This window comes from Garra rufa, chromosome 1 (genome assembly GCF_049309525.1).
Source record: "Garra rufa chromosome 1, GarRuf1.0, whole genome shotgun sequence".
Taxonomy (NCBI): domain Eukaryota; kingdom Metazoa; phylum Chordata; class Actinopteri; order Cypriniformes; family Cyprinidae; genus Garra; species Garra rufa.
In genome coordinates, this window is record NC_133361.1 from 61,262,531 (window position 1) to 61,290,353 (window position 27,823).

The 27,823-nt window shown below is 43.2% G+C and overlaps 1 protein-coding gene across 1 annotated transcript; it reads right to left on the bottom strand.

Moving 5' to 3' along the window:
* Positions 1 to 3,212: 3,212 nt before the first annotated feature.
* On the bottom strand, positions 3,213 to 27,125 carry LOC141338231 (splicing factor U2AF 65 kDa subunit-like). Its single transcript, XM_073843778.1, has 11 exons — positions 26,890 to 27,125; positions 24,372 to 24,546; positions 24,100 to 24,203; positions 23,107 to 23,258; positions 22,510 to 22,626; positions 20,530 to 20,668; positions 20,137 to 20,216; positions 15,345 to 15,467; positions 6,697 to 6,783; positions 6,271 to 6,513; positions 3,213 to 6,111 (listed from the first exon to the last, which is right to left on the bottom strand). The coding sequence occupies exons 1-11, from the start codon at positions 26,936 to 26,938 to the stop codon at positions 5,980 to 5,982; spliced, it is 1,401 nt and encodes a 466-aa protein (XP_073699879.1). The 5' UTR covers positions 26,939 to 27,125; the 3' UTR covers positions 3,213 to 5,979.
* Between the last annotated feature and the right edge of the window lie 698 nt (positions 27,126 to 27,823).

Sequence of the window (27,823 nt, forward strand, 5' to 3'; positions counted from 1 at the left end):
TGGTCAAATAAAAAGGCTATTGTTACGATTATTTGGGGGAAAAGTTGCATATAGCCCCTTTAAGCCTTTGCGACTAAAGACAGAATAACCTGAACATCAATTATCAGGAATTTTTTATTCCGGAAGTGAACTTCTCCACTTCTCCTTTAATTGGAGTTCAGTACCATGGAGAGCAACAACCCATACTCAATGCTTTAAGTGAATTGACCAGACTGCCTTAAAAACAATACTTTCCTTAGCATCTTTTTCAGCCATTAGCTCTCTGTGGAAGTCCTGTGTGAATGAGCACTCACTTGGTAGTTGTCACAGGGAGGAGTCAGAGACGTGAGGATCCATTTGCAAGGCTTTATTAGAATAGTCAACAGACAGGAGTAAACGCCAGAAAACAGGAACAACGTAGGTAATCCGGGAAACAGTTCAATACTCAAGCCTTGGTCACAATGGCAGGCAGCAGGAATCAATAACGGGGTACACAGTCCAGAGTCATACACAGATAATCCAACAATGGCAGGCAGCAGGAATCAATAACGGGGTACACAGTCCAGAGTCATACACAGGCAATCCAATCCAGAGAAACACGCTTAGAATAATGACCATGGGAACAATTAGACTTCGCCAGGTGGCTGTGTGTGAGAGTGGCTTAAATGCAGTCAGTAAATGTGAAACAGGTGTTTGCAGCAATCAGATCAGTGGGAAATGAGGAACAGATGTGTGCAGTGATTGGTGCAGTGGCTTATGGGGATTGTAGTCCATGAAGTGTGGTGCAAGAGTTCATGATGACAGGGAAGACCAGATACGTTACATAGCCCCTCCGCAAGGAGCGGCTTCCAGACGCTCTAACCACCTTAACAAACTTGAGGGTGGTGGAGCGGAGGCGGAACAGGGGGAGGGATGGAGGGCCAGGTCCATGTAGTGGTACTGGAACCACGAAATGAGGCGGAGCCGACGGAGGGAGAAGCCATGGAGGAGGAAGGGTTGGCTCCTGCATGGGGCCGACCGACGGAGGTAGAGCCGGTGGAGCCCGAGGCGGAACCGGAGAGTCGATGGTCCTGGGCGACACAGAGGATCCGGAGGGCCAAGGCGGAACCCAAGGCTCTGGCGACCCCGGCGGAGATGGAGGTCCGGAGGTACGCAGCGGAGCCGGAGTGACAGAGGATCGAGGCTGTGCCCACGGGAGGGAGGAGGTCCACAGAGCCGGCAGGACGGAGTGACGAGGCGCAGCCGGAGGAGTAGAGTCCAGAGGCGAAGGTGGGGTGACGACTGACCGGGGCGGAGCCGGAGAGACGATGGAGCCCGGAGGAGCTGTTGGGCCGACGGCCGACAACGGAGACGAGGGAGCACAGAGCTGGGGCGGAGCCGCAGGGTCGGAGGACCGAGGTGGAGTCCAGGACTCTGAGACTGGAGGTGATGGTGAGGGATCCTTCAGTCTGAACACCGATGGAGACTGGCAGTCCCACGGCCAGTCCTCTGCACCGAAGGTGGGATGTGGGTGAGCAGAGGGACTGTCAGGAGACAGAGGTGGCAGGACTGGAGCAGTAGGGAGGGTGGGTGGGAACAGTCCATGCATGAGCTCCGTGACCAGAACCGGGCAGACAGGAATCTCAGGACGACTGGATGTAACCAGCGGAGTCTCTGGAAAGCTGGGCGGAACCAGCGGAGGCTCTGGAAGGCTGGGCTGAACCAGCGGAGGTTCTGGAAGGCAGGGCTGAACCAGCGGATTCTCTGGAAGGCTGGGCGGAACCAGCGGAGTCTCTGGAAGGCTTGGCAGAACCAGCGGAGTCTCTGGAAGACTGGGCGGAACCAGCGGAGTCTCTGGAAGGCAGGGCTGAACCAGCGGAGTGTCTGGAAGGCTGGGCGGAACCAGCGGAGTGTCTGGAAGGCTGGGCGGAACCAGCGGAGTGTCTGGAAGGCAGGGCTGAACCAGCGGAGTGGAGCGGAGCTCTTGTGAAGCGGGCTCTGGACGACGCTCTTGTGAAGCGGGCTCTGGACGACGCTCTTGAGGAGCGGGCTCTGGAGAACTGGACGACCCCAGCGGAGATTCAGGAGGGCTGGGCGTCTCCAGCGGAGACTCTGGAAGAGCAGGCTCCGAGCGAGCGGTCACTGGAGGGCGCTCTGGCGGCGCAGACACTGGAGGGTGCTCTGGCGGCGCAGTCACTGGAGGCTCTGGAAGGGCGGCCATCTTGCGCTGTGACTCCTCCAAAACACCCACAGTTAAAGGAGAGCCACATAGCAACAACGCATACTGAATAACGTCCCTTAGTGGGCATCTGAATTCCCCTCCAGGCAGCATAGATTTAGCAGGTTCATTCAGTCCCATCCGAAATAAGTCCTTGAAGTAAACTTCATCAAAAAATGGTGTGTTCTTCAACAACTCACAGAAACGGAGAACATATTCCTCGATGGGGCGATCTCCTTGTCGGAGAAGCAGAAGTTGGTTGACTGGGTCCATGATGATGCTGGGGGTGAAACAAAGCCGCTGGATCCTGGTTTGGCGAAGTCTTCTGTCACAGGGAGGAGTCAGAGACGTGAGGATCCATTTGCAAGGCTTTATTAGAATAGTCAACAGACAGGAGTAAACGCCAGAAAACAGGAACAACGTAGGTAATCCGGGAAACAGTTCAATACTCAAGCCTTGGTCACAATGGCAGGCAGCAGGAATCAATAACGGGGTACACAGTCCAGAGTCATACACAGATAATCCAACAATGGCAGGCAGCAGGAATCAATAACGGGGTACACAGTCCAGAGTCATACACAGGCAATCCAATCCAGAGAAACACGCTTAGAATAATGACCATGGGAACAATTAGACTTCGCCAGGTGGCTGTGTGTGAGAGTGGCTTAAATGCAGTCAGTAAATGTGAAACAGGTGTTTGCAGCAATCAGATCAGTGGGAAATGAGGAACAGATGTGTGCAGTGATTGGTGCAGTGGCTTATGGGGATTGTAGTCCATGAAGTGTGGTGCAAGAGTTCATGATGACAGGGAAGACCAGATACGTTACAGTAGTGTTTTAATATTTGTATAGAATAATATTCATTATACTGCAGGTATTTCTAGTTCTTTATGCCATTGGCTGATTAGCCTTCCAAAAGTGCTGAGATTTAGTTGGGATATTTCACTCAGTTTGTCTGTGTTTATGGCATTCCAGACCAGAGTGACTGAAGCAAGATTAGAAACATCATACAAGGACAACAGAGTAAGAGACAGCACTAAAGATCATGTCATTTATTGAAGGCAAGGCAGAGCCAGCACTAGCCATAGAAACTGAGCTATTTACAGTAAGCACATTTGAGCTGATGGGTGCGTATAAGTCATCATCTGACACATTGACTTCGAATGAGAAATAAGAGATAAAACTTGGAACAGAATTTATGCTGTGTCAGAATATCTTTTGACAGATGCTGTACATATTTATGTCAGGGCTTTTGCTTTCTTTATGATGGGGAGAATCAGGCTGTTTTCTTGTCAAATGGAATCTATTCTGACATCTTTGAAGAAATATTTCTGCAGTTCACCACTGAGAACAAGTACATTCTGGCATGAGCAGCTGTCTAAAGCACCCAGTTGTTTTTAAGAATCTTAAAACATGAATTTCCTTCATCAAACATGAAGTATATACAGAGGGAACACATGTACACATGTGCAAATATGCAGCTGTACAGCATTGATATACTGTATCTATTAGCAGTATTTCAAAACTACCAACAATTTATGAGTGGATTTCATGAAATCTGGATCATTTCAGCCCCAAAATAAATATCTAAATAATTTTGGAATGAAGCAAGTCACATTTTGCGAGACTGATTCTCATAAAAACAATAATAAGCTGTCACTGGTATGAAGCAGAAGCTTTGTTATAACAAAACTGTATATTTTCAAGAGCAAGTAATGTGTCAGAGTTCAAAGGAAGTCTGATGTTTTCAGTGTTGTTTGTTTTGAACACTGGCTATAAATTTTGAATCTGATTAATACAAGGACACACAAAACAATGTCTAATCTGAGCATTAAATTCTATTTTAATTCAGCCAATTAGAACATACTCGATTTGCTCTAAGCAGGATTTTGGACCAATTAGATTGCACGGTAGGCGGGGCCAACAAAATGAAATCAGCTTTATGTTCACACATTCAGTGAATTCATCACTGGAGGTCATCAAGTGGCAGTATTTGTGGGCGTTCCTACTTAAAATGTGATCTCAAATGAAATTGTGATGGAAATTGCTAGTTGTCAGTAGAAATTGACAATTAGTATTTTTTTTATAGGGATATATATTTATATACAAATAACATGATGGAAAGTGTAGTTTGTAATGTAACCTATTTGATTATACATATTTGGTAATGTATTCTGACTACTTTTTTGATTACCTTTTATAAGTAATCTTATTCATACGTGTATTAAACATTACGGTATGAACTAACATGCTACCTGCTTGATTCTGGAACTTGCCAACTCCTATTAAAAAAGACTACTTAAAGACTAAAACTTCTGGTCACTTTGTTAATGTGTATAAATGCCCCTTAAAGGATAAGTTAACTTCCAGAACAAACATTTACAGATAATTTACTCACCCCCTTGCCATCCAGTTGTTCATGTCTTTCTTTCTTCAGTCGTAAAGAAATTGTGTTTTTGAGGAAAACAATTCAGGTTTCGCTCCATATCGTGGACTTCTATGGTGCCCGCGAGTTTGAACTTCCAAAATGCAGTTTAAAGGGCACTAAACAATCCCAGCCAAGGAGAAGGGGTCTTATATAGCAAAACAATCAGCTATTTTCTAAAAGAATTGTCAATTTATATACTTTTTAACCTCAAATGCTCATCTTGTCTAGCTTTGTCTATACTGTATTCTGGTTCAAGATGGTGCCCGCGAGTTTGAACTTCCCAAATGCAGTTTTAATGCAGCAGAAGTATGGACCCAGTGTTTATAGTGAACATGCAAAGAAGATCAAACGCCCTTTACAAAATCAAGGGTAAAATGGAGATGTACGGCAACATATAAGTCCACTAAATTCGGGGGCACCATAGAAGTCCACTATATGGAGAGAAATCCTGATTTCTCTCCATATAGTGGACTTCTATGGTGCCCCCGAATTTGAACTTCCAAAATGCAGCTTAAATGCAGCTTTAAAGGGCTCTAATTGATCCCAGCCTGAGGAAGAAGGGTCTTATGTAGCGAAACAATCAGCTGTTTTCTAAAAAAAAAATATGTGTATTCCGTTTTTTTCCAGTTCAAGACAGTTAGGGTTGGTGGAAAAACTTCCATTTCATTTTCTTCTCCAATTTCAAAATCTCCCTACATCACCGTTTTACCCTTGATTGTGTAAAGGGCATTTGATCGTCTTTGCATGTTCACTATAAACACTGGGTCGGTACTTCTGAAGCATTGTAGGACGATTGTGAGGAGAAAATGATATAGGAGTTTTTCGACATACCCTATCTGTCTTGAACCGGAATGCACAAAGTTCATGCAGAGCTAGATAAGATGAACATTTGAGGTAAAAAAGTATATAAACAGATTTTTTTTTTAATAATCGATCGTTTCACTAGATAAGGCCCTTAGAAGCTGCATTTGGGAAAGGTCAAACTCGGGGGCTCCATAGAAGTCCACAATATGGGGAGAAATCCTGAAATGTTTTCCACGAAAAACAATTTCTTTACAACTGAAGAAATGAACATCTTGGATGACAAGGGGGTGAGTAAATTTTTGTACTGGAAGTGAACATCTCCTTTAACATTGCAGAGATCACTTGACACTGTTTCGTTGTATTAGATATGTCTAAAATGTCTAAAAATATCTCCTACTTGGCTACTCAAGACAAGAGCTACTTTTTTTGTATTTTAATACGGGAAAGGAATTATTAAGTGGAAGTATAAGATAATAAATGTAAAACTACTGTACATACAGCTCATTAAAACTTCTCACTCAATTGGCACAAACAGCTCTCTCTGTCTCTCTCCAAATTATCAGTTTCTTCCCTCAGAACTCATGTCTGTGATACATGTCTGGATCGTAGTATTTCGTGACCACCACGCGGTTAGCAAACTTGCGTCCTGTCAGTGCCTGCATGGCCTTCTGGCATTCTGCAGCAGACATGTACTCTACGAATATCTGCAAAAGAGGAAAAAAAAAACATTACAGAGGAACTTGCTAAAGATTCTTCAAAATGTCTCATTCTTTGACGTTTCATATCTGAAGGCATTTGTTTAAATTTTTTTCCTACTCTTGTAGTTTAAAGTGGTGCTTCTAATTCCTGCTGTAGTTACTGACCTTGCCACAGCCTGGCACTTCAACCCCATCAACAGGCCTGGGGATCTCGATAGAGCGCACAGTGCCATACTTGCAGCACTCCTCACGGATGTCTTCCAGGATCTCCTCGTAGTCCTCGTCGTCCAGCAGTTCCTCCGGCATGACCATGTTTAGCAGACACAGCACCTCCGTCGGCAGGCCTGAGTTCTGCACCCTCTGCAGTCCTGGGACCTGGAGCGTGACGGGCGTCTCTACAACAGCGGTCTGCATGGAAAGCAAGTGTGATTTAAGACTGGACCTCTGACACATTTAATAGGATAATGATGCAGGCCATATACTCTAAGTAATCAGCAATGCAGACTTCAAGAATGTCTTGATTTTTGCCATAACTGCTCGGCTGTTAGTGACAAGAACTGTTGTGTTGAAATCTCAAGGACTGGCACTTACAGGATTGGCATTCTTGGCGCCCACACTTGCCCGCTGGACGATGAGCTTTTTATCGCCAAGCTGCATGCCATGTAATCCAGCTACCGCCTGAGCAAAACAGTACAACTATCTGGTTAAAGCTCACAAAAACATTTACAGGCCACCATTCCCCCATTGTTGTGACATTATTTTCATGAACTTTAAGCACATTTCCTTTCAAAACTGTGGTGCATATGGATGTTTAACTATAGTAGTTTTACTTGTAGGAGTTTTTTGTAACTTATATTATTAGAGGCCATGGCACCTCTTGTATCTGTTAGATTTCTTTCTTCTTCTTATTATTATTCTTTCTTCTTTTTCTTTTTCTTCCGTTTCTTCCGCTTGTGGGAAAGTTATGAAATTTGGCACACTGATAGAGGACAGTCTCAAAATTAACAATTGCAAGTTTGGAGTCTCTAAATCAAACTCTCTAGTGCCAACACTTGTCCAAAATTTTTACTCATGTTTATGCTAATAACTGTTGAAACATAAGGTCTATAAGTAAAATCTCAGATTCTTTGGTTCATGCCGAGTCAAATGACACCAAAATGTAAAAAATCTTAAGGTTTCGTTTTTTCGCAATTTTTAATAGTTCGGAAAAAAAAAACTACTTTTCACTATTTTCACTAAAATTGACTTAGACCAACTTTAGACCATGTTGGCAAAAACTTATTGAATTCAAGTTGATTTGTCAAATTGTCCTTGAATAAAGCGTGAACAAATTCTATGAAGAGCACGCAAAAATGGATGTGAGGCTATATTTTCAAAACAGTTTGGCGTATTGAGACCAATCTTGGTGTGTGTTATAACAAGCATAATCTGAGATTACTTGCACAGTTTTGGAGCAGCGCCACCTAGTGGTCAGGAGATATGAACAATTTTATATTTTTGCTAATAACTTCTGAATGCTTTGGCTAAAACTGGTCTCTTTAGATTTGGTGGAGCATGCAGAGTCCAACGATACCCTGTTTCCTTCCAGGAACTCGAGCCGCGTCATGGAACGCTATGGGGAACGCCATTGGCGGGCAGCACTCTGAATCGTAGTCTACAACCAATAGAACGACGGGAGTGACGTCACAGGCGCGGTGATGTCAGCGACCAGGAAGTATAAAGCACGTGCATTTGACGCCCGCGGCAGCTTTTGTCATTCAGCGAGAGCGCTCTGTGTCTGTCTGTCTGTCTGTTCATACTGCTGTTTTTTCGTGCCAGTTTGCGCAACTTTTGAGTAGTATGACAACCAGGGGAAAGAAAGTTTCTATGGCGGTTCAGCGCCCGCATAGGACAGTGTGTCCCTCCCTGCCAACGCTTCATTGTTGGTGGGGATACACACAGTCTATGCGTGGTTTGCTTGGGAGCGGAGCACGCACAGTCAGCCCTCGAAAAGGCTGACTGCCCGCAGTGTGAGCGCCTTCCGCTGCGGGTGCTCCGTTCCCGGAAAGCCCTCTTCGAGGAGGGGGCTTTCACCAGCGTTCCCCGCGGGTCTGGCCCCCGGCAGCTGCACTCGTGGGGTTCGCAGCTCGATCTGCTGGAGGGTATGGAGATGGGTACCCCCCTATCTCCTCCCTCACTCAGCGGTTCGAGCGATCTCCTCCTGGATGTGGAAGCCCGCACTGCGGTTTCTCCCCCCCGGGGAGGAGGTCCCAGGGCTTCTTCTATCTTCCTCCGAAGAGGTTGATGTGGAGAGCCTTGAAGAACCCCAACCGCCCCCCGTTCGCCTCACTACGAGGAGCTCATAGAGGTGCTGACTAGCGCGGTAGCCAAGCTCAACATCTCTTGGCCCGCTGAACAATACCATGAGCCGCAGCGAAGCAGACTAGATGAACGCTTCCTGCGGACAAAGTCAGCACCCCCCAAACGGAGCCTTCCCTTCTTCCCCGATCTACACAAAGAACTTTCTAGATCGTGGGAGAAGCCGTACTCCTACCGCCTCTATAACCCCGCAGAAAATTATGGAAATGTGGGGGGTGCGGAGGAGTGCGGATACAAGGCGATGCCACGGGTAGAACAGACGCTGACTGGCTATCTGTCACCCGGTTCGGCATCGTCTTTGAAGGCTCCGTCCTTGCCCACCAAGCCGCTAAAGTTAACATCTAGCTTGATGGGCAAGGCGTACACGGCAGCAGGTCAGGCTGGTTCTTGCCTTCACACAATGGCAATCTTACAAGCTTACCAAGCCGACCTGCTGAAGGAGTTTAGCGATGGCGAGGAAGGAATATATCAGATATGCACCGTACGGCTGACCTTGCTCTCCGCACCACCAAGGAGACCGCCCGCGCTGTGGGCAGCTATGGCAGCCCTGGTGGCCGCGGAGAGGCACTTATGGCTGACCCTGTCCGAATTAAAAGAAAAGGACAGGGTCACGCTTCTGGACGCCCCCCTGCATCCCACCGGCCTCTTCGGTGCCTCGGTCGACACAGTTGTCGCCAGGCACCAGGAGGCCCGTAAGCAGGCGGCGGCGTTCAGGACATATCTTCCTCGCCGCATCTACTCCTCTGAGGCTGCTAGACGGGAGCAGCCTCAGCCGTGTACGAGCTCCTCGTACAGGGAGGCACAGAAACAGAGCGTTGCCGCCCGTGCTCCTCCGGCCAGGCCTAGAGGGCGGGGTCAGCAATGCTCTAAGCCGGGGGCCTCGAAGAAGAGGCCCGACCTGAGGGTCGTCCTCCAATCTAAGAGGTCCTCGGCTAAACGGCCCTGACGGTTGTGCATCAGGGCCGATGAGGGCAGCCCCTCTCGAGGGGGCTTGCGTTGCACCACAGTTTATGGTCACCAAGCCCCCTAGGGACCCTCAGGAGATCTGTCAGCTAACCCTGCCAGTGTTACAGGGTGCGGCAATCTCCCGCGAACGTCATTCTCTAGCTGTTCCGCCCGGAAACGTAGCGGCCCTGGAGAGTTCGCAACCCCCACGGGGGTCTTCAGAGAAGCTAGTTCAGGAGCATCCTGCCAGTACGCTGTTACAGGTCTCCGAATTAGGTCTCTCGAGAGGCTGGTTCCCTTAGTAGGTCCCAAGTACTGTTAGGTCTTATGGCAGCTGCATCCAACGTGATACCTTTTGGTCTGCTGCACATGAGACCACTGCAGTGGTGGCTCAAAACTAGGGGGTTCTCCCCGAGGGGAAACCCGTTCTGCAAGATCAAGGTCACGCGGCGCTGCCTACGTGCCTTGGCCATGTGGAAGAAACCCTGGTTCCTCTCTCAGGGTCCGGTATTAGGGGCTCCTTGTCGCCGCGTTTCGCTAGCAACAGATGCATCCCTCACCGGTTGGGGGGCGGTCATGAGTGGCCGCTCAGCCCAAGGCCTGTGGAGCGATCACCATCTCTCCTGGCACATAAATCGCCTAGAGATGCTGGCCGTATTCCAGGCCCTGAAGTGTATCCTTCCAGACCTGAGAAACCGTCACGTGCTGGTCCGTACAGACAGCACTGCAGTAGTTTATTATATAAACCACCAAGGAGGTCTCCGCTCACGCCCCTTATACGAGTTGGCGTACCGGATCCTCCTATGGTCTCAAGGAAAACTTCTCTCCCTGAGAGCAGTCCATATTCCTGGACATCTGAATGTGGGAGCAGACGTCCTGTCGAGGCAGGGGCCGAGGCCCGGGGAATGGATGCTTCACCCAGAAGTAGTGAAGCAGATTTGGAGAGTGTTTGGCCAGGCTCAGGTGGACCTCTTCGCGACTCGAGAGACATCGCAATGTCCCCTCTGGTACTCTCTAGCTCCTCCAGCTCCTCTCGGACTGGATGCTATGGTACAGACGTGGCCGAGGCTTCGTCTGTACGCCTTTCCCCCGATTGCTCTGCTCCCGGGAGTTCTGGAAAGAGTACGCCGGTTTCAAGTGCGGCTGTTGCTAGTAGCCCCGTAATGGCTGGCCCGAGTATGGTTCTCGGACCTAATCTCCCTCCTCGACAGCTCTCCATGGGAGATTCCCGTCAGGAAGGATCTCCTCTCTCAGGCTGGTTGCGCGATTTGTCACCCCCACCCAGAGAAGTGGAAGTTATGGGTGTGGTCCCTGAGGGGGCGCAACTCATAGAAGCTGGTCTCTCAACTGAGGTTGTTGAGACCCTTCTCCAATCCATAGCTCCCTCTACGAGGAAACTTTATGGCCTTAAGTGGAACCTGTTTGTTAGATGGTGTTGCGAACACCGCTTAGACCCAGTTAACTGCACGATAGGTACAGTACTGGAGTTCCTACAAACTCGCCTTTCCGCGGGGCTAGCTCACTCCACCCTGAAGGTGTACGTGGCGGCTAATATCTGCCTACCACGCCCCTCACGGTGGCCTCTCAGTGGGCAGAGACCCCCTGGTCATTCGTTTCCTCCGCGGTGCACTCAGGTTGAGGCCTCGAGTGAAACCGAGGGTTCCTACTTGGGACCTGGCCGTGGTGCTAGAAGCTCTGTGCAAGCCTCCATTTTAGCCCATAGAGGAGATCTCAGACCGCATGCTTACTATAAAGACAGCGCTTCTGTTAGCTCTTACCTCTCTGAAGAGAGTTGGGGACCTGCAGGCCCTTTCGGTGGCCCCTTCTCACATTGACTTTGCCCCAGGGATGGCCAAAGCTTTTCTCTACCCGAGAGTCGGGTACGTACCCAAGGTCCCGTCCCTAGCACCACAGCCTGTCACGCTTCAGGCGTTCTATCCTCCTCCATTCTTGGAGTCTGACCATAGGAAGTATAACTGCATGTGTCCAGTTAGAGCACTAGATGCGTACGTCCACAGAGCTGCCATGTGGCGTAGATCAGAGCAACTTTTTGTCTGTTTCGGCCCTCCAAAAAGGGGGTGCCCGGCTTCAGAGCCTCTACAGCTCTGACAGCAGGTGTCCCCATTCAGGACATCTGCAATGCTGCGGGTTGGTCCTCGCCTCTGACATTCGTCAGATTTTACTGGACCTCAGAGCCACTCCTGGCTCCTTCGTTCTCTCGCCTTAGCAAGGAAGCTAAGCCTGAAGAGATTCAGCCCCCTCCCTAGCCAGGAGGAGACTTCTCAAGGCGCATTCTTTTTAAATAAAGAAGAGAAGTCCTTCTTCGCCATAATTCTCCTCGCATGCCTAAGGGCCGAGGAGTGTTTCTCCCCCTGCAATTGGCCTCAGGGCAAGCAGCGGTAGAGAACTGCATCCTCATGTGCCTGAGGGCCGAGTATCACACTGCCTTTTTTGTCCGTGGAATACTAGACAAAGGCTCATACCTCTCGCGTCCTGGCAAGGTCACCAGGCCGAGTCTTTTCAGTCCCTCTTGTTCTGGCTTTCTCCCAGACAAAGGACTAAGACTCCTCGTGCGCCTGAGGGCCGAGGAGTGCCTCTCGCAATGGCTGGCGACCAAGCAGAGGCCTACTATCTTCCTCGTGTGCCTAAGGGCCGAGGTTTATATTGCCCTCTTGTCCATGGATTACTAGACAATGGCTTATTCCCCTCGCATTCTGGCAAGGCTACCAGACCGAGTGTATTCAGTCCCTCTTGTTCTGGCTTTCTCCCAGACAAAGGACTAAGACTCCTTGTGCGCCCGAGGGCCGAGGAGTACCTCTTGCGCTGGCTGGCTACCAGGCAGAGGCCTATCACTGTCTTCCTCGTGTGCCTAAGGGCCGAGGATTACATTGCCCTCTTGTCCGTGGAACACTAGACAAAGGTTCATACCTCTCGCGTCCTGGCAAGGTCACCAGGCCGAGTCATTTTCAGTCCCTCTTGTTCTGGCTTTCTCCCAGACAAAGGACTAAGACTCCTTGTGCGCCCGAGGGCCGAGGAGTACCTCCTGCATTGGCTGGCTACCTAGCAGAGGTGTCTTTCTTCCTCGTGTGCCCAAGGGCCGAGGATCATACCGCCCTCTTGTCCGTGAATACTCGACAAAGGCTCATACTAATCGCGTCCTGGCAGGGTAACCAGGCCGAGTCTTTCAGTCCCTCTTGCTCTGGCGATACCCCAGACAAAGGACTATCACTTCTCCTCATGGGCCTGAAGGCTGAGGAGCTCTCTTGAGGTCGAGTACCCTGTCCTCGTGTGCCCAAGGGCCGAGGACCATCACACCATCTTGTCCGTGGATTACTAGACAATGGTTATTGCGGTCCCTCTTGTTCTGGCCTTTCCCAGACAAAGGACTAACGTCAAACGCACGTGCTTTATACTTCCTGGTCGCTGACGTCACCGCGCCTGTGACGTCACTCCCGTCGTTCTATTGGTTGTAGACTATGATTCAGAGTGCTGCCCGCCAATGGCGTTCCCCATAGCGTTCCATGACGCGGCGTCTTGTTCCCTCAGGGAACTAGGGTTACATACATAACCTGAGACGTTTTCCCATGTCAGCCATTTTGGGTGTTGGCCATTTTGATGTATATTGTTATATTTTACAAACGTACTGGCGTATCATAACTCAGTGTGTGTCTTCAGCGCCAAGCTCTGACAGTATTAAAAAAGTTTGGGGGCAGCACCAGCAAAAGGGCCAAAAGTTGTAAAAACAATACTAGTAATGTTTTATTAAATTGGCATATTGTAATTAAATTCAATATATTCCTTGGGGCATGCTAAGAACATACAGTCGTGGCCAAAAGTTTTGAGAATGACACAAATACTATTTTTCACAAAGTTTGCTGCTTAACTGCTTTTAGATCTTTGTTTCAGTTGTTTCTGTGATGTACTGAAATATAATTACAAGCACTTCATACATTTCAAAGGCTTTTATCGACAATTACATGACATTTATGCAATGAGTCAGTATTTGCAGTGTTGGCTCTTCTTTTTCACGACCTCTGCAATTCGACTGGGCATGCTCTCAATCAACTTATGGGCCAAATCCTGACTGATAGCAACCCATTCTTTCATAATCACTTCTTGGAGTTTGTCAGAATTAGTGGGTTTTTGTTTGTCCACCCGCCTCTTGAGGATTGACCACAATTTTTAAGATTTGGGGAGTTTCCAGGCCATGAACCCAAAATGTCAATGTCACGGTGCTCCATCGTGCTGGAAAATGCATTGTTCTTCACCAAACTGTTGTTGGATTGTTGGAAGAAGTTGCTGTTGGAGGGTGTTTTGGTACCATTCTTTATTCATGGCTGTGTTTTTGGGCAAAATTGTGAGTGAGCCCACTCCCTTGGATGAGAAGCAATCCCACACATGAACTCGGGATGCTTTACTGTTGGCATGACACATGAATGATGGCAGCACTCACCTTTTCTTCTCCGGACAAGCCTTTTTCCAGATGCCCCAAACAACTGGAAAGAGGCTTCATCTGAGAATATGACTTTGCCCCAGTCCTCAGCAGTCCATTTGCCATACTTTTTGCAGAAGATCAATCTGTCCCTGATGTTTTTTTTGGAGAGAAGTGGCTTCTTTGCTGCCCTTCTTGACACCAGGCCATCTTCCAAAAGTCTTGGCCTCACTGTGCGAGCAGATGCGCTCACACCTGCCTGCTGCCATTCCTGAGCAAGCTCTGCACTGGTGGCACTCCGATCCCGCAGCTGAATCCTCTTTAGGAGACGATCCTGGCGCTTGCTGGACTTTCTTGGACGCCCTGAAGCCTTCATAACAATGCAGTGGAACGTTTTTTTTTTTTTTGGGATTAAGTTAATTTTCATAGCAAAGAAGGACTATACAATTCATCTGATCACTCTTCATAACATTCTGGACTATATGCAAATTGCTATTATAAAAACTTAAGCAGCAACTTTTCCAATTTCCAATATTTATCTAATTCTCAAAACTTTTGGCCACGACTGTAGATACAAATTTTGCCATAGTCAGCTGAACTTCCTTTCTGCCATTTTGATTTACGTAAAAAAAAAACTACATTTTCGAACTCCTAGAATGTTGGTCCAATTTTCACCAAATTTGACTCATCTTTGGACCATGCTGGCAAGAAGTTATGGATTTCATGTTGATATATGAAAATAATTTGTTAGAATTATGCCAAAATGTATCTCTGCAAAGCTTTGACATACTGACACCAAACTTCGCATGTGCCATTGACACATCAGTCTGACCACACCACATCAATTTGGTAAACCATTCTTTAACCATTAATACTAAAATTTCCAATAACTTTTTATTGCATTAGCCTATTGTAATTGGCTGGTCTCAAAATATTCCTTGGGTCATGCCGAGAACATAGATACACATTTTGCCATATTTGGTCGAACTTCATGTCCGTCATTTTGATTTATGTTGAAAACATACTTTTTCGAACTTGTCCAGATTTTTTTAAAATTGAGTCAGATCATTTCAGACTGTGTTGACAAAAAGTTATGGATTTCATGTCGATAGATGAAATCATATTCATACAGCGCATCAATGAATTTGAAGGAATGATGCCAGATTACTAAAATCATCCTAAAATTCCTTTAATTACTCAGTGTTGCAGTTGGTCTGCCGCTCCATGCCATACTTAGCTCCTCATTTTGCCTGGCTTCTTAATTGCTGCTTGCAGCTATGTTTCTTAATGTTTTTCTTTGCACCATTTAAGGTATTACAGTAAAATAAAATACTATAATTATTTTATTTAAATAAATTAATAAAAGGCATTAATTAAAAAAGGCAGTAAAAATACTATCATAAAAAATAAAAACATAAATTTGCATTTTGGGATGAAATATGACCTATATTTGTTCTTGACAATACTTTAATATCATACTTGAATATGGTGTGATCTGATTTACCTGGTCAGTGACGCTGATATCCACATATTCACAGAAAGCATAGCCTTTGGACAGTGATGTGGCACTGTCTTTCACAAGGTTGAAGGCTTTGAGAGGTCCAAATGACGTCAGGAGCTCTTTTACCTGCACAACAGTCGAGGACGCACAGGTATGTTAACACAACAGCAGCTGCAGCTCAAACCCTACATGTCCATTAAACCCAGAACGGGGATGTACTAAATGACAGGGTCAATAGAACACAGCAGCTGATTCTCATTCACTGTCTCCAGAGAGAAATAGAGACTTTTTAAACAATATAAACAGTATAAAACTGTATTATCACTGTGAATTATTGCTTTCAAAACTAATGAGTCTCCCCACATTCTCAAATAAAATTTATTTTAATATTTTTTAAGTGATTAAATATTTGTAAATATCTGAATAGTTCACCCCAAAATCATTTACTTACCCTCAAGTGGTCCCAAACAAGAATTTCCTTCAGCTGTTGAAGACAACAGAAATTTGAGAAAAATGTTGGTAACCAAACAGTTGATGGTAGCCACTGACTGCCATAGAATTTTTTTTACATACTATAGAATTCAATGGCTACTGTAAATTTTTCAAAATTTCTGTTGTGTTCAACAGCTGGAAGAAACTCATACAGGTTTGGAACAATTTGAGGGTGACTAAATGATGAGAACGTTTTGATGTGAAGTTTGATGAGAATTTTGATGTGAACTATGCCTTTAAAATCCATTATAGATTATACTCAGTTCATTCCCTCATAAAGACCTTATGTATTTGAATACATCTAGATTTCAAAGGTTGTAGTCTAAAATATGACATGCAGTTTTCTAATAATCAACAATAATGTTTTTTGTTGCTAAAATTTTTCTAAAAAAGTCAGCTGTTGTGCCTTACACCAGCAGTACATCCATACACAAGGATACATGTTCATAACATAAGAAAACTTTACTATCTTGATGTTCCCTTCTTTTTCTGAATGCAGAAGGGTATGATTCTAATGGTCTTTACTCCAGTCCTTCTCAACATTACGATAATAACTACGTAAACATATGTAAAGTTGAAAATGCTCTCTGTGTTTATTCAATATAAGTAGAGCTGTGTTTTTAAAGGGGCGTCACACTACACTTTTCACTCCTCTGACTTCCATTCAAATGAATGTGAATACAAATGAAAGTTCACGCAGAAAAGTTCTGCATGGACCCTTTTCACAAGACTGTGATGACGTGTTTCAACGGTTATAATCATTATAAATCCTCGAAAATTTTTCATATTTAAAAAAAAAAAGATTTAACGCTAATGCAAAGGTGTTTTTAATGCCACGTCTGTGACATCAGTCTCTCAATTTTTTTCCTTTTTGATTGAAAGTCGTGAAAACACTATTGTGGAGTTCTTCTTGTGTTATCTGAGCAAATGGGATATAAAAATATATTTGTGGTACTCTCCCATTCACTGCTCTCAGATTTTACCCAACTATAACAACTTCCGCTAAAAGAAACCGGAAATGTAAGAAAGGTCCATCTTACTTTGTAAGTTTTTATTTCATATTTATAAGTTAGTTTTATTTCATATTAAGGCATGTGACCAAAAATATGCAAAATTCTACTACTTAATAGCAATAATAAATTTAAATTGACAAAAAAAAAAAAAGAAGCTAACTTTAAAGCTGCAGGATTTCAGTGTTACTGAAAATTTGTCATGTTGAAAGTCTAGTGTGATCACCCCTTAAAACGATAGTTCACCAAAAAATGAAAATTCAGTCATTAATCACTCACACTCATGTCGCTCCAAACCCGTAAGACCTATGTTCATCTTCGGAACACAAATTAAGATATTTTAGATGAAATCTGAGAGCTTTCTGACCCTGCATAGATAGCAATGCAACTGACACGTTCAAGGCTTAGAAAGGTAGTAAGGACACTGTTAAAATAGACCAGTGGTTCAATCATTATGTTATGAAGCTACATAGACTAAAGTCGTTATTTTTGTTTTCTTTGCACACAAAATGTATTCTCGTAGCCTCATAAAATTACGGTTTAACCACTACATCTTGGAGACATCTATTTGATGTCTGCATTTACATCTGCAAGACATCTGCAAGACGTAGTTTGCTCATCTACAATACATCTATTGGACGTTTCCTATTAGCTGTCAAATAGACGTATATTAGATGTCTTCAAGATGTTTACGAATTAGAATGTATGTAAAACTGACATCTTGCAAGCATCTGCCAGACGTTTGTACTCAGCAGATGCTTTCCAGATCAAGAGATCTTTAAAAGACATCTTGCAGACATCTGGCAGACATTGTACACAGCAGATGCTTTCCAGATCAAGAGATCTTGAACAGACATCTAGCAGACGTACGTGTGTTATCTGGGTACCCTGATAGCACACGTACATCTCGGAGACATCTATTTGACGTCTGCATTTACATTTGCTAATCTGCAATACGTCTATTGGACGTTTTTTATCAGTCTATTAGATGTCTTTAAGATGTTTATGATTTAGAATGTATGTAAAACTCAGGAGATCAAGAGATCTTTAACAGACATCTTGCAGACATACTTGTTCTATCTGGGTAAGCTCTCGGATTTCATCAAAAACATCTTCATTCTTCGTTCCGAAGATGAACGAAGGTCTTACGGGTTTGGAACAACATGAGGGTGAGTAATTAAAGACAGAATTTAAATTTTTGGGTAAGCTATCTATTTAAAACATCCACATACTAAAGTAATGTAAGCAATGTGCATAAAGGAAGGGCCTTTCTTTGCATGCAAAGGTAAAAAACACAGTTTTACAATATCATTTAAAAACTAACTTTCAGTAAGTATTTTTTCAAAATTTCTTAATTTTTTTTTCAAATCATTCAGACCAGTCCTACAGTAAACATGAAGTAGTCCAACATCACTGTGATGGGACTTCCCTGTTTGTTATATTCATACTGCAAACTGAATTTGCATCAGCCTTTCCAAACATTTCACACTCCTTCAAAAGCACATCCCGGTTACCCAGAGCCCCTTTAGTGATGCTCGCGCTCCCGAAAGAGTGAAGGAAGAGAGAGGACAGCGAGGGGAGGGTCCCTGCTGACAGGAGGAGTATCCGTGTGAGGAACGCAATGTCTTACTTGCCTTGTGTTACATGTTGGCATGGCAGCAGTAGATCAGAACTACTGAACAAATTATGAGCGCAGACTTAACGATCTTACGGGCCCCTAGCTGGGGGACAAAGTGGGGGAACAAAAAATGAAAGAGCTGTGAGTTTCAAAGCAGTAACAGTGACTGCAAGAAAGAAAATATATGAGAATATGAAAGAAATTAATACCAGGGTACATTCAGCTCCAATTGATTAAGTAAGTTAGTTAGCTACATTCCAATTAGATTAATGAGGTGCACAATTACCCAAACCCCCTCGGTAGTGTCTGCAATAGAAACAAGACACTTTTTGCAGCTGACTTCTGAAATATGGTGTCTTCTATCTTCTAACTTCTATCTTAACTTACATTTACACCTATCAATCAACTTTGTTCACACTGCAGTCAAATGTGGCCCAAATCATTCTCATGTGACTATGGGGGCGCCATTATTTCGATGACGTGAAATGGTTGCACTCGGTGAGTTACTGGTGCTACAGTACATGTTGCTATTTTTACCGCAACATAACTCAGAAAATAAAATACTGATACAATGCCACTTTGTGTGGCTTTCGGTTGTAATTCCTAGTGATAAGAAGAGAATAAAAGAATGGGAAGATGCCTGTGGACGAATAAAACTTCCTAAAGACCAGCGTCTTTGTTCTCTCCACTTTAGCTTTAATGCCTTTGAGGCTTTTAGTAGACCACAGCTACTGAAAGATCTTACAAACGGCAGAGACAAGAAACACTAGATGCCATCCTGGCAGGATGTAAACATGCCGACGCTTGTCATGACACTACCCCTGAAGTTTCTCAGCATGGATTTCACTCGATATCCAGGGGCATTAAGACTCTTTGGGGGGAAAATTGACGGTACAGCATATACTATCAATGGTATGGCGATTGTAAATGTTGCTTATGCTGTGTTGCAGTAAAAACAGCAACAGGTAGCGCCAGTAGCTCACGGAGTGCAACCATTTGACATTTTATTTTAGCTTTATTACAATGTACAATTTTAGAAACTTAGAATAGCTTGGCCTTTGGGTATACATTTGTTACAGTCAAAAATTTGGAATGGACTTGAGCACAACATTTGAATTGGGCACATATGTTTGCAGTGTGAACGTAGCCTAAATCTTAACATATCTATTTCACTATTTCAGTTTGGTCTTAAAAGTAAAAAAATAAATAAAAATAAACTAACTATGAGGTTAAAAAGTATTTGAGTGTAATGGCTGGTGATGAGTTACACTAGCGGGATATCAGCTACAGGCTGTCTGTACGTCAATAAAGTAATACGTACTAATTCCACACAAATATTTGGTCATGTACTGACAAACACAATTTTGAATGGGCACATGAAAATAGGTTACTCTTTGTTATAGTGTAGACAACCATAGATCTTAGGTCTTTGCAAAGATATTTACAGTAATTTAAAAGATAATAAATGATACATGTCTTGATGATACAATGTTTAGGAAAAAACTGGGATAAAACCTGTTTATGTTTCGTACATCAGGATATCGTTGGTTAAGATGAAATTTGTGACTAAAGATGTACTGATACATGTACTGTAACATGCCCTTAAATACAAAGAGTTGGCTGTAAACTTGTCTCAATACTTGATTTATTCTTTGATTAGCAATTATAATCATACCTGATCATCATTGAGATAATTTGGCAGACCTCCAATGAAGAGTTTATGAGGGGAGTCCGGCACAACTGTGGACACAACACCTAAAAAGAAGACATCAGGATTTAAATGCCCTGTTTTAGACAGTTTTCTAAGTTTTCAAAATAATTATCTCAGTAATTAGTTTCAAAGACTTCCTACTCAACCAATTGTGTGGCCTTACTGACTCAACCAATGGCACCAGTTTGGGGCGTGTCAGACAGACTGATGATCCCACCCCAGACTGACACGTTGAGTCAATGTCGTTTTGTCCGATTAAGAACATTTACTGAAATTCTATTGGAAGTCTTCAAACAAAGTCAACGCACTGTTTAAAACTCAAGTGATCTAAAACAGAGATCTGACAAGAGTCTTGACCTGGAACGTGAAAGGCAGGCTGCTCAGAGATGCCAGGCAGAGGGCGGTAGTCATGTGGACGTCTGATCTTCAGCGACTGTCCTTGAAAGATAATGCCATCAAATGCCATGGCCTGAGTGGTTTCATCCACTGATCGAAACTGGGGAAGACAGACAGACAGCTTCTGTCAAGAGTAGCTCTGGGCAACCCAGCCTAATTAAATGGAATGTTGTCCTGTGTATCACCAAAACATCTCTCACTGTTGGCCTAGAACCTCATTTCAGAGGATTTTGTACAGCGTAAGTTGTCTTCCAATGCCGTCCAATGCACAAGGAGCATATAAAATAGGTGGAGCTGGGGAGGTGGAGGGTTTTATACAAACTATGAAAGTGTGTTGTGAAAAGCTCTAGTGAATGCTAACCAGCTATTTAAAATGTAAAGCAGCAAGCTTATTGGCTGTCTATGCAATATGAACCAATCAGGTTTAACGCTGTGAATATCATCAGTTTGCGTTAAGAACCCATCAGCCTGTGCCATCTAGAGTTTTATGACAGAACTTGGCATTTATTTTGTTATGCTATTATTTGGTGAAAATGCATTGGCATGGTTCAAATCGTACTTACCTGACCGCCATCAATTCGTGGCAGTGAATGAAGAGGTATCATATCGATCACAAGTGCAGTATGGGGTACCTCAAGGCTCAGTACTAGGGCCATTACTTTTTACACTTTACATGTTACCCTTGGAAGATATCGTCAGGAAACATGGTGTTAGCTTTCACTGTTATGCTCATGATACTCAGCTCTGTAATTCTTTGCGGCCCAGCGAAACATACCAATTTAAAAATTGGAAAAACTGGATGATGAGTCATTTCTTACCGCTAAATTCTGAAAAAAACTGAGATGTTAATAACTGTACCTAAAACCTCCACGTGTAATAACTAGAACCAGAAAGTATGACACATATTAGCCCGGTTCTGTCAACACCGCACTGGCTTCCTACTAAACATTGTATGGATTTTAAAATCTTGCTAATTACTTATAAAGCCTTCAATGGTTTAGCTCCTCAGTACTTGAAGGAAGGAGGTGAAGTGAGGCCAAGTATGGTGACCCATACTAGGAATTTGTGCTCTGCATTTAACCCATCCAAGTGCACACACACAGTAGTGAACACGCACACACCAGGAGCAGTGGGCAGCCATTGCTGCGGTGCCAGGGGAGCAGTTTGGGGTATGGTGCCTTGCTCAAGGGACTCACCTCAGTCGTGGTATTGAGGGTGGAGAGAGCGCTGGTGATTCACTCCCCCCACCTACAATCCCTGCCGGACCTGAGACTCAAACCCGCAACCTTTGGGTTACAAATCCGACTCTCTAACCCCCCTGCATTAATTATGTCAACTGGAACCGGGAACACTTCCCATAACACCTGATATACTTGTTGAATCGTAAAAAGAATGGCACCTACTCTAATATTAGTCTGTTTTGTTCTTATTCCGGTAAACACCAGATCCAGTCTGTATCCAGATCAGATGGTCACTGCAGTCCGCCGGATCCAGTCTTTGCCCAGCTGGTGGATCAGCACTTAGAGACGACCTCTACAGCCCTGAATGTCAGCAAGGACCACGTCAACTAGATGAGCCCTAGAGATGGATCCCCAGTGAAGACCTCATCACCTAGACAGCCACTGGCGTAAGACCACAGGAACCTGAGGAGTACTCTCCAATCTGACTTGCTGCAACATGGAACAAACTGCTGGTTTCGTCTAACCAGAGGAGAACTGGCCCCCCAACTGAGCCTGGGTTCTCCCAAGGTTTTTTCTCCATTTCTGTCACCGATGGAGATTTGGTTCCTTGCCACTGTCGCCTCTGGCTTGCTTGGTTGAGGACACTTAATTTACAGTGATATCGTATATCATTTCAACCGAACTGAGCTGGATGATGACATCACTGAATTCAATGATGAGAGTTTGAGGTTGCATTAAGTGAGTGATATCTGTGTCTCACCTCTAAGAAAGCAAAGTTTTTGTCCTGGTTGATCTGCACTGCGAGCACAGGATTGCTGGGAGCTTGAGACAGCCCTGCCAGTCTCATCTGGGTATTAAAGAATTCAGCCATGGACTCCTAAGAAATAAAGGCAGTGCATTTCCAGAGAAATGTCTTTCATTATCAAAGTAATATATGGAGGAACATTTGACACTCTGCTCTTTGCATCAAGACACATATTAAAGGGTTAGTTCAACCGAAAATGAAAATTAGTTCATTATTTACTCACCCTCCAGGCATCCTAGGTGTATATGACTTCCTTGCATTTGGCGTAATATTATAAATCATCCTGGCACTTCCAAGCTTTATAATGTGTAATTAAAATGGAATAAAATGAGCAAATAATTGGCAAATTTTCATTTTTTTGGGTGAACTAACCCTTTAATTCTATAGTGCACAGTGGCAAACAAAGAATGCTAGTTATTACAAGTCTCATTTTGAGAAAAGAAAAAAAAAACTTGGCTAACTTTCACAATAGCTGATTTATAATGCACAAGAGGATGATAACTGAGCTGTGCAAACAACATGTTTTCCAATACACTATTTTGGGACACCTACCTCGGTGACGCCGAAAGGGATGTTGCCAACATACAGACGCCGTGCTTGCCTGGTCATCTGACTGCCAACGGTCGGCACTTGAGTGGGAGCGACTGCCAAGCCAGCATTCGTGGATGTTGCCAGTAAAGCAATACTGGGGATCTGACCAGCAGCTAGAGTACAAACACAACAAATGAAAGAATAGTAAAAAAAAAAAAAGAAAGACAATTATTTAATTGTTTGCACTGAAAAAATATTTAGGCAAAAATTTAAGATGTATGTATTTGAATTGCATATAATTTCCATCCATTTTGATTATACAGCGTTAACATTGCATGATTGCTCCAGCACTGCTTTAAAGGTTGCAAACGTAGAAGGTCGGCTTGTCAGTGCTTAGACCATACTCCGCACACACTGCAACAAGATGGTTTGCAGATGCGTTGTCCCAGAAGGAAGCTTCTTCTGAAGCTGGCTCACAAGAAAGCCTGCAAACAGTTTGCTGAAGACAACCTGTCCAAGAGCATGATTTACTGGAACCATGTCCTGTGGTCTGAGGAGACTATAGGATAAACTTGTTTGGCTCAGATGATGTCCAGCATGTGTGGCTATGCCCTGTTGAGGAGTATCAAGAAAATTGTGTCTTGCCTACAGTCAAGCATGGTTGTGGTAGCATCATGGTCTTGGGCTGCAGGAGTGCTGCTGGAATTTGGGAGCTGCAGTTCATTGATGGAAACATGGATTACATTATGTACTGTACATTCTGAAGCAGGACATGATGCCTTCCCTTTAGAAACTAGGCAGAACGGCAGTTTTCCAACATGATAACGATCCTAAACACACCACCAATATGACAGCTGCCTTGCTGAGGAAGCTGAAGGTGCTGAAGGTTAAAATACTTTTGTTTGTGATATAAAGCCTTATTTTTTTAAAAAGCAGAAGTTACTAAATCTCATTTTGTAGGCCTGTTTTAGGACAATTACTCTTAACTGTGATACTGAATTACTCATACTGCACCTTGCATGGCTTTGTACTGCATTGGAGTGATGTGCTCAAAGCCTGGAGGGGGGACATCCCAGTACTTGCACATCTTTTTCTTCCTTGTTCGACATGGCGAATAGCTGAGAAAAGAAAAATTAGAGCTTGGAGAAGATGCTGCAGACTTCATAAACAGCAGACGACACTGCATTTACTAATTCTACAGGCAACAAACAACTGAAACTGTAAGGGTGCAAGTGGCAGTTGTGATGGATGATGGCAGGTTGGTGTAGTGTGGTGTCTACAGTCACCTGTGCTTCTTATGACCTCTGGAGCTGCTCCTGTGGTCTCGACTCTTACGCTCTCGACTGCGACTGTGCTTTCCTCTGCTGCGACTGCTTCTGTCTTTACTCCAGCTGCGCAGTTTCTTACTGCGACCAGCAGAGCTACTGCGACTCCTTTTCTTGTGCCTCTCTCGCTCTCGCTCTGCATGAATAACGTTACAAATTGAAGTCAACAAGCACATTCAAATCAGAATTCTGTCATGCCTCAAGATCTAGAAATAAATAAATAGATAGTTCCCTGTGCAAAAGTCAGGAACACAATCGTAGGGGATTGATGGTGGTTATCAGGATGCAATCTCTGTTATGTTATGTGTCAATGATTATCATAAAAAAATGGGAAAACTGCACTTTTAAAATTTTTACAGTGTCTGTAAGAAGTATTAAAGATATCTTAGTGTCCTTTTAGATATTGGGTCTCAACAAACTTTCCTTTTGACTTTTGGATTTTTAAGGCTCTACATGGTTCGGTTCCAGAGATATTGGAATTTCAATATGGCTGCAGGGGTAAAATGTTAAATTGTACACATTATTAATGGTCAAAAACCCAATGTGGGTCAATTTGAAAAAAAAAAAAAAACATGATGCTTCTTTTCTCTTAAAGAGGAATGTCTGAAGAAGAAATAATGTTGAAACTAGAGATGTTTCTTCTGTCAAAACAACTACGTTGGTAATGCTTCTCTGAGTGCCATAAATATTCTTTTTCCAAAGTTTGCATGCCTATAACTCAAGAAGTATTAAAGATATCGCCATATGATTTTAGATTCTAGTTCTTAATAAAAGTTTCTTTTGAACACTTCATTTTCAAGGCCCTGCATCATTCAGTCCCAGAGATATTGGCATCTAAATGAGGCTCCATTTTCAGATTGTTGAATATTAACCATTTTCATGGCTTGAAAACCAAATGTTGGTCACTTTACATACAGCTGAATCTGATTGTATTTCAAGTGAAATGTCTGAAGAATAAGTAATGCTGAAACTGGAAATCTATCATGTTTCCCTTTATCAAAACAATTGTATAGGACATTCCTGTTTGAGTGTATGATTTTAGATTTTGGTTCCTAAGAAAATTTTCTTTTTGGAAAGAGGTTGTGTATGGTTTAATCTCAGAGATATTGAGATCTCAGTGCAGCTCTATGTCCAAATTTAGTATCCTATCCATTATCAGAAGCTGTTCAAATAAACAGAATCCCTTTTTCAATTATATATGAATCCTCCTATGACCTGGCGTCCCTATACGTGGACATGACATTTTTGGTTCTATGCACCATAATACTTAATTTGGTGTAATGGGAACCTGTGGACACTTACACTGCCATCTGGTGGTGTCAGAAGAGAAAAAAAAAACTTTACATAGAAATTTCAAGATGGCGGCAAACACATTTGAAAAGTCAGGCAGCCACACCAGACCAAAACATCCACAAGGCAAAGAAATCGAATAAAATGTAATTGTTGATTCTTGTTAAGTTCCGCACAATAGTGTAGTATGATCAGCATGCTAATTTGACAAATTTTCGTAACAGTAAAGATTTACTATTCCACTCAACTTGATGTACACATATGTGGACGATGAGACTTAGCTTCGTTTAAAATGTAAAAATGTTAGCAAAAAATTGTAATTGTGAAAACGTAGTTTGGGAAGAACTTGTTAGGAAACATCAATGTACAATAGTTTACAACATTATGAATTGACATTGCATGTGTGATAAATAACTTTACATTGATTTTTATTTGTTGAAAATGTAAATATGTTAGCAAAAAATGTAGTTTGAAAATTTACAATAGACTACAGCAGTATAAACTGACTTAGCATGCATGATAAATAACTACATGTGTGATAAATAACTGTTACATTCATTTTAATTTGTTGAAAATTTAACAATTTTAGCAAAAAATTACTGTGAAAAGTTGAAGAAGTTGAAACAGTTATATATGCAACAGAACTGACCTAGTACATTAACTAAAAATCATCAAAACATCAGTTAATTAATAGTTTCTGGGCAAAAATTGAAAAAGTCAGGAAACAATATCCTATAGCATTTGACACCTGACACTTTATTTGATATTTTATTACCTATCCAATTAAATTCATATTCATATTTTGATATGACTTTTTTTAGGCTACTGTAAAGGCACTAAATGTGTGTAAAATATTGTAAATTAGTGCTGTATAACAACACAGGCAAATAAATACATTCTTGTGGGTTCTTATGATTAAATGCATGTGAGTGACAGATGACAACAGTGCAAACTGTTTAAATATTATATGTTGAAAATCAAAATAAAGCGATTCATTTGTGTTTATTCAATGGCTGTATTAACACAGCAGCCTGGTGACAGTGTGCATAACAAATTCAATATTCATCAAAGTCGTTGTTTATGTGTATGAGGGACATGAAAGGCAGCTGTTTCGCAGACTGACCAATAGCAGCACAGCCAAACCTGCACACAGGACATGAACGCTGCGGATGTCTTTACAGTACTGTACCTTGTCGATTCTCGTTCAGCTGTTTCTCGAACTCCTCGAAATCAGACATGATCAGACCTGACGAAGCAGCAGGGGGTCATATGAGCAATAACTAATAAACACAGCCACTACACTGATGACGAATACTACAGAGCTTCCGCTTTCTCATCTGATAACGGTGACCCGATGGCACCATGTGAAGAAAACGTGTTTGTTTAGGAAATCAATCCCATTTGATACGAGACAGAGAAGCTTCTCTCCGCTGCAGGTCTGGCGTATGGGCGGGTCTAATCGCTGTGGGCGTCTAGTGCGGTTATTCTGATTGGTCGAGACTGCTGTCAGTTACTGATAGCCTACAAGCGGCTACACGTCTTGCAATTTTGTTTCATCCAAACAGGAAGAAACTAATATTTATAGCTGTTTAACTACACAAACTGAGGTTTCAACACTGCATAGAGAATATAATTCGATCATATCCATACATGCTATTAATGATAATGATAAGCTTTTTGCTTTTTACAGATTGAGACCTCAGTTAAACATAAATAAAACTAATTACTATTAAATGTTACGTAACACCTTCTATTTTTAATAGACAAGCTAAATCTTAGGTTAAATATTTGTCATAGCCAAAATTAAACGTGCAATTTCAACCCCAAATAGAAAGTATTTAAAAGATTCAAGTTTGTTACAAAAAGACCTGACCTTATGAACCCATTGAAATCTGTAGGAAAGTGTGGGGTTTTCAGTCATTATCTTTGATTAATAACATTCTGCTTTAAAGATGATCTGGAATTATTCTGGAATTTCTCAGAATTTGGAACTTTTCCTCTAAAATATGTCATCTGTCCTTTTTGTTGATGTTGAACTATGATATGGAGTGTAGTATGTCACTTGCATGGTCATTAATTCCTCAGCAATATTTTGGTAAACATTGGTTGGAATATGTAAAATT